This window comes from Diadema setosum, chromosome 22 (genome assembly GCF_964275005.1).
Source record: "Diadema setosum chromosome 22, eeDiaSeto1, whole genome shotgun sequence".
Taxonomy (NCBI): Eukaryota; Metazoa; Echinodermata; class Echinoidea; order Diadematoida; family Diadematidae; genus Diadema; species Diadema setosum.
In genome coordinates, this window is record NC_092706.1 from 19,839,906 (window position 1) to 19,847,561 (window position 7,656).

The following is a 7,656-nucleotide window of genomic DNA, read 5'->3' on the forward strand; positions in this document are numbered from 1 at the left end:
CATCTACGCGCACACGTAGCCTATGCCCTAAGGATACCTAAAGACAGCTAAAACGGTTTCAGATGTGGAATAAAATGGGAATTTCTAGGACCCTAGATGTGGAATATTATACAGATATTGACTTACCAGAGGTGGAATATAACATTTGAGATCCTCGCGGGAAGTTATATTTTTGTCGAGGATTATTATATTTTTCCGAAGCGCGTAGCGCTGAGGAAAAATATAGTATTCCGAGACAAAAATATAACTTCCCAAGGGAAATTAAATGTTATATTCCTACCGAAGGAAAAAGTCAATATCTGTTATATTATATGACCTACAGTACAAGAAATAAACTGCTGTATAGGCCCTAAAGCAAAACGACTAGGTCTAGAAACACTACTCCTTTGCATGAACGCGCGTACCGCATGACAACAGTGCGTTAGTGCCAGTGGTATTCAATCGAGCCACAAGTAACCTTTTGATACGTAGATCTAACTCCGATGGCTTTCACGTAGGCCTACCGGGAATTCGTTCTTCCGTGGAGTACGACCGTTGCCTGTTTATCACAAAGTAATTTCTAGAACAGTCGTTAATCAATCGTACGTAGGGCCTAGTTTCGTAGCGGTAGAGCCAGATTTTGTAATGAGAGATGTAAAAATTGTAGAAGACTAGACCAAATGCCGCTTTTGGTCTGGGTAAAGCAAGCTTGTTGACATTTTGTTTGTGGTGATGTATGAGAATGTGAACTTTCTGATAATGTAGGGCATAATCTCTTCTGCCTGCGGTCACTGGTACAAGAGCTGTTTAGACTACGGACCTGGCCCTGGTCCAGGTCCTGCGCTAGTACAAGTAGCATAAAAACTTACTCAGTTCAGGCTCTGGTAATGTAATGGGAAATCCTTTGGCTTTCCTGCCACGACTGTCTAACATTGATTGGAGTAGGAGCTATTGTTATGGATACATGTGCATTGTACTCAGCGTTGCCAGGTCCCAACAGAGCAAAATCACCAAAAGGCTTGTAAAAAATCACCAAAAGCCTTCAAAAATCACCAAATTTGGAAAAGCGTAGGTAAGGCTTCAATTTCAAGACAAGATTATGTCAATAAACCTTTATCAAACACTCTGAGCGAGTCTCGGTGCAATTTTCGGCGCGCCGTAGTCACACATACTAAATGCAAAATGTGTACGATGTGTATGGATATGTGAGTGTTTGTGTGTGTCGAGTGACAAAAAAGGGGCACATCTTATGTTTCTACAGGAAATAAGGGGAAAACTTTGGGCAAAATGCATTTTCGTTTTCAATTAGTGTGATTATTTTTCATTGGTCTAAAAATCACCAAAAAGTTACCAAAAATCACCAAATTTTGATTTGGTTACCAGGCTAAAATTTTGTCACCAAACAACTTCAAAAATCACCAAATCTCACCCTTTTTGGTTTCCGAAATCACCATCTGGCAACACTGATTGTACTATCATTTCTGGGCACTTGATTGTTCCGCGGAGGAATATGTAAATAAAGAGTTCGACAAGATGACCGAGATCGACCAAACACCTTGTTTGAGAGTCTGGGTATTTTGGTGGTTATGATGGTTCGCTAGGCCAAGTTAACCTCCCGTAACAAATTGGGGGCACGTCACAGGAGTTTGGCAGGTTTTCTGCGGACTTAGGTGATTTGGTCGGGCTTGATATGATCCCAGGAGTGTTTTTTCGTTCTCGCTTGGCCGATGAATTTCGGTGAGTAGCGTGGTGTAGCACTCTATGCTATGTCGTGGACATGGGCGATCGCGATACAGTTTACGTCGCGTCGCGCAACTACGTACAGTACTGTATGTAGTTTGCATCGTGATTGTTACAGTTTACTGTATGTGCAGGTGTTACGATTTGAGAAAGCATGATGCGTTTATGGCGTAGTGTGTGTGTGTGTGGACGCGGAGTGATATGTTATACATTTTGATGTAAATCGGTCGTCTTTCTGTGTCTGCGTGAGGGAAACACACGTTCGTATTTCTTTCGGGATCGAAAGGGTTAATTTGGCACGTGCGTAGTGTCGAGGATGGTTTAGTCCGGTTATACGCTGCGTGTGTGTAGTGTCTGCGTGGAAACGTTGGTCAAACGTTGGTCGTTGGTCCCGTACGTGGTGGTTCGTGTGTGGTTCAGCATACGGGTTATTCTACGGCGGTTCGTATGTGGTTAAGCATACGGGTTATTCCACGGCGGTTTGTACAGCTGTATGTGGTTTAGCATACAGGTGATTTCACGGTGGTTCGTGTGTGGTTTAGCACACGGGTTATTCCACGGTGGTTTGTATGTGGTTTAGCATACAGGTGATTTCACGGTGGTTCGTGTGTGGTTTAGCACACGGGTTATTCCACGGTGGTTTGTATGTGGTTTAGCATACAGGTGATTTCACGGTTGTTCGTGTGTGGTATAGCACACGGGTTATTCCACGGTGGTTTGTGTGTGGTTTAGCACACAGGTAATGCCATTGTTGTTCGTGTGTGGTTGAGCACACGGGTTATTTCAAGTCGGTTCATTTGTGGTGTAGCATACGGGTTATTCCCAGTCGGGTCGTGTGTGGTATAGCATACGGGTCATTTTTTATAGTGCGACTGGTTTTCTTCAGTTGAAAAGAGTTTTTCAGCTGGCTGGCTGGTGATAGTCAGGTTTTCTTGTAGCACTACTAATTGTACATTACTGGTGCAGAATGGAGAAAGATCAAGAGTTTTCCATTGAGAAGTTTGTGGATTCACCCACAGTTGAGGAGTTGCTAACCTTGAAAAAGGTTGATTTGTTGCGTGTTGCAGAAAACTACAAGGTTCCTGCTGTGAAGAGTACAATGAAAAAGTCAGAGATTACACAGCACACAATCAAATTTCTTGTAGATGAAGAAGTATTTCCCCTCCAGGCATTGCGTAACTTATCAGGTAGTCCCCCTGGTGATGTGCAAGGGAGTGTAGAAGTACGTCTGAAAGAGCTTGAACTTGAGAAAGCGAGAATTGAGTTAGAGAGAGAGAGGGTTTCTCTAGAAAGGGCTCGTCAAGTCGGTGAGAGAGAGAGTATGGTGTAAGCGTCAGTGGTGGGCATTTTGATATCGCCAAAAATGTCAGAATGGTCCCTGAGTTCGATGAAGGAGATGTGGATAGATATTTCCTGCACTTCGAACAGGTGGCGGATAGCATGGAGTGGCCGAAAGAAAAATGGCCTCATCTCTTGCAGACTAAGTTAAAGGGAAAGGCATGTGATGCTTATGCTTCACTTTCGCGCGAAGAAGCTCAGGATTATGCAACAGTAAAAAAGGCAATCATGAACGCGTACGCCTTGGTTCCTGAAGCGTACAGACAGAAATTCAGGAATAGTAGAAAACTAGAGTCACAGTCATTCAGAGAGTTTGCAAAAGTGAAGGAAATTGCCTTCACTCGTTGGCTGCAATCAGTAGGCGTGGCTACTGTTGAAGATTTGCGGGAACTTGTTCTACTAGAGGAGTTTAAGAGTTCACTACCTCAAGAGGTGCGTTCGCATATCGAGGAACGAAAAGTGAAAACTTTGTCGGTAGCTAGTACAATGGCTGATGAGTATACTTTGTCCCGTAGTCATGGAAACAGGTATGTAGGAAGCAAATATGCAGCTCCTAATCGTCTAAGTGTTGGCAAGACAAATTCTAGCAGTAAGACAGAGGTGAAGGCTGGTCTGGTGGTAGAAAATGAGACTGACAAGAAGGGTAGGAACACTGAGAAGCCTATTGTGTGTTTCCATTGTAGGCAACCAGGGCATGTGAAGTCTACTTGTCCCGTTCTGAACAAGAAAAAACAGGAAAAAGACAAAGAAAAGAAGTCTCATCCAAATGGATTGGTGAGTCGTTCGGTTGAATCGACAGGTGATGGGTGTGAACAAGTTCAGAGTGTGATTAAGTCAGCTGATCAAGACAAGATTAAGTCTCAGTATGAACCATTCACTTCTGTAGGCTATGTGTCATTGGTAGGGTGTGATGAAGCTAGAAAGGTTATTATCCTGCGAGATACTGGTGCATCCCAGTCATTGATTCTTGACAGTGTTTTACCTTTTGGGCAAACGTCGTCCACAGGCACAAGTGTACTGTTACAAGGAGTAGAAGGAGGTTACGTTGAGGCCCCTCTTCACACGGTCGATTTGCAGTCAGGCCTAGTTTCAGGAAGGGTGAGCCTTGGTGTTAGGAAGTCACTTCCTATGGATGGTGTAGCATTGATATTAGGCAATGATCTTGCAGGAGACAAAGTGACTATTCCAGTGGTCAGTGCAGTCCCTTTGGATAAAGAAGGAAATGAGACAGCTGCATTGGTTCAGGAATTCCCTGAAGTTTTCCCAGCTTGTGTAGTCACACGTTCCATGTCTAGGAAATCAGAGGAGTCTGAAATGAAGGCTAGTCAAGGGGATATCGGTCTAGAAGGGAGTTTCGTCTGTCGGTCAGATGATGTAGAAGTAAGCAAACCCGCAGCATCAAAATCACATGAGATAGGGGATGAGTCTCAGCCTGTAGATGAAAATGAGATTGGGTTGAACAAGAGCTCTTTGATTGATGCACAGAAGAATGATCCACAGTTGGTAGCATTGTGTGATAGTGCTCTTGCTGAAGAAGAAGCACTGAGTGAAAGGACTTGCTACTATGTGAAAGGAGATGTGTTGATGAGGAAGTGGATGCCAGTTGACTCTTCTAGTGATGAAGAATGGCGAGAAGTTCACCAAATTGTCATTCCAAGAGTATTTCGTAAACATATCTTGAGTGTGTCGCATGAGTCAGCTCTTGGTGGTCATCTTGGAGTCAATAAGACAGTTGACAAGATTTTGAAACATTTCTTTTGGCCTGGCTTGAGACGGGATGTTTCAGATTTCTGTAGAACTTGCCATGTTTGTCAAGTGGTGGGGAAACCTAATCAGAAGATTCCTCCTGCTCCCCTAAATCCCATACCAGCATTTGATGAGCCGTTTAGCACAGTTATCATAGACTGTGTTGGTCCTTTGCCAAAGACAAAGGCTGGACATGAGTACTTGCTCACTATGATGTGCGCTTCTACGAGATTTCCAGAAGCTGTGCCACTTCGGCGTATTACTGCACAGAACGTTAGCAAGGCGTTAGTGAAGTTCTTCACAACGGTTGGCTTGCCAAAGGTGGTGCAATCAGACCAGGGTTCCAACTTCACTTCAAAGATATTTCAGCAAGTGATGTGTGAGTTGGGTATCAAATGTGTTACCTCGAGTGCCTATCATCCACAGAGTCAAGGCGCTCTGGAGCGTTTTCATCAGACGCTGAAGAACATGATGAGAACATACTGCTTTGAGGTCGAGAAGGACAGGGATGAAGGCTTGCCGTTGTTGCTTTTCTCGGTGCGAGAGTCTGTGCAAGAGTCCTTAGGATTTAGTCCCTTTGAGGTAGTGTTTGGACACGAGGTTCGTGGTCCATTGAAGGTCTTGAGAGAGAAGCTGTTGGGTGAGGATGAGTCACCTGGTTTGTTGAATTATGTGACCACGTTCCGTGGTAGGCTGACTCGTGCACGTGAATTTGCAGCTGGACATTTGAGAAACAGTCAAAAGAACATGAAGCAGTTGTTTGATAAGAGGTCCAGGGAAAGAATGTTCAGTCCCGGTGAAAAGGTATTGATACTGTTGCCCATTCCTGGTAACCCTCTGTGTGCTCGCTTCTCTGGTCCCTATGTCGTGGAGGAGAGATTGAGTGATGTGAATTACATCATTCAGACGCCAGACAGGAAGAAAAAGAAACGGTTGTGTCACATCAACATGTTGAAGAAGTATGTTGAGAGAAGTGCAGGTGAAAGTGCGAAGCCAGTCATGTATGTGGTAGGAGCAGTCCAAGATGTCCCTGTCCCCAAGACGAGGAAGGAGCTGATGAGATTCATCGGAATGGCCGGATACTACCGTCGCTTCTGCCATAACTTCTCGGATGTTGTGGCACCCTTGACTGATCTCCTGCGGAAGAATGTGAAGTTCCAGTGGTCAGCAGCATGCCAGTCTGCCTTCGACCAAGTGAAGGCGATCCTGTCGAGTGGTCCTGTATTGGCAGCGCCGGACTTCAAGAAAGGCTTCAGCCTAGCTGTCGATGCCAGCGATGTCGGAGCAGGCGCCGTGCTGATGCAAGCTGATGACGATGGAGTGGACAGACCGGTCGGCTACTTCTCAAAGAAGTTCAACGCGCACCAGCGGAAGTATTCTACCGTTGAGAAGGAGACCCTAGCGTTAATTCTTTCGCTCAGCCATTTTGATGTCTACGTGGGCAGCACAACTCAACCCGTTGTTGTGTGGACTGATCACAACCCACTGACATTCGTCAACAGAATGAGAAACAAAAACCAGAGACTGATGCGATGGAGTTTAATCCTACAGGAGTATAACCTTGACATTAAGCACATTCGCGGAAAGGAAAACATTGTCGCAGACGCCCTTTCTCGTGCTTAATTGAGACATCTCAGTATTTTGTCTTGTTGCCAGATGCAACATTTGTGCAAATGTATTTTATGTTTGTAACACTTTCAACAGGTGTAATTTTGTTTTGCAAGTACACAGGACAGTGTGTGTACATCATGTATATGTACAAGTGGTACATGTATGCATCTTGCATACACTATAATTGTGATGCCAACAGCATGAATGGCACTTTGAATGTGTAAATAACAACATGGAAGTATCTTCAGACATGTTTGTGTTAATAAGGAAACACAACAAACTATATTTTGTGCTTTGAGTCACTCAACAAAAGAAGACACTATGAAGGCTGTTTTAAGTTATGCTAGCCATCAACAGTTGTCAAGAATGTGAGTTGTTGGTAAATTGATTTCAAACAGGTAGTGTCGCTGTTTGTATAGAGAATGTGGTGTATCGAGTAATGTAGGCACAGTTCAGGTACTTGAAGTTTCATACTTGTACATGTACAGGTATTGGTTAAATTTGTTGTGGCACATACCCTAAGTTGAGTGGATGTTGCCTTTTGGATTTAATTAGCATAAGTATACTGTATTAGGTACAGAAATTATATAGTTATACATGTACAAAGCTTTTGCTCATTATTATAGCTCAATCATAGCCTTGGCAAAGGTGTTCAGTATTTCACAGTGTATCCTACATACCAACAGGCATGTATTTAAGCTGACTGTGTTATACCAGGATGTATACAGGCAGGTATACACTCACTTATTAAGTTTAGGTGTACACACAGGTTATCATCAAGTATATCTCATTCAGGTTCATTTGATGTTTTGTCAGGCAGGTCATACTCTTGGTGTTTTGTATGTTGACAGGAAAGTTTTCAGAAACAATTAGTAGGATATATGACATTTGTTGATGTTGTAACGTTTCAATAGATGCTGACACAACGTGTACAGGTATATGTAAGTCACATATCATGGAATATGATATTTTAGTTGCAGGTAATATGATTACATCAGTTGGATTATATGCAGTTGTTTGTGGAAGAGATGACGTGTTTATGATCTTCGTACACAGGTTAATCATTTGATAATGACAGTGTAAAAATTGACTTATGTTGCATGTGTGTTCTAACGAGGAAACCACATGATTTTGGTACAAGTGTATTGTTTGTACTGTATGCATGACATGATTGCATAAAGGTTAAGGTGTTGAGAAAGTTAACATTGCAGTATTCAGTGTTGCACAATTACATGCAATTCT

The 7,656-nt window shown here is 43.2% G+C and overlaps 1 protein-coding gene across 1 annotated transcript; it reads left to right on the forward strand.

Moving 5' to 3' along the window:
* The first annotated feature begins 3,285 nt into the window (after nucleotides 1-3,285).
* On the forward strand, nucleotides 3,286-6,426 carry LOC140245185 (uncharacterized). Its single transcript, XM_072324783.1, has one exon. The coding sequence runs from the start codon at nucleotides 3,286-3,288 to the stop codon at nucleotides 6,424-6,426; it is 3,141 nt and encodes a 1,046-aa protein (XP_072180884.1).
* Nucleotides 6,427-7,656: the final 1,230 nt, after the last annotated feature.

Excerpts from the sequence above, each read along its gene's own strand:
- LOC140245185 (XM_072324783.1), top strand. The coding sequence starts at position 3,286 with ATGAACGCGTACGCCTTGGTTCCTGAAGCGTACAGACAGAAATTCAGG.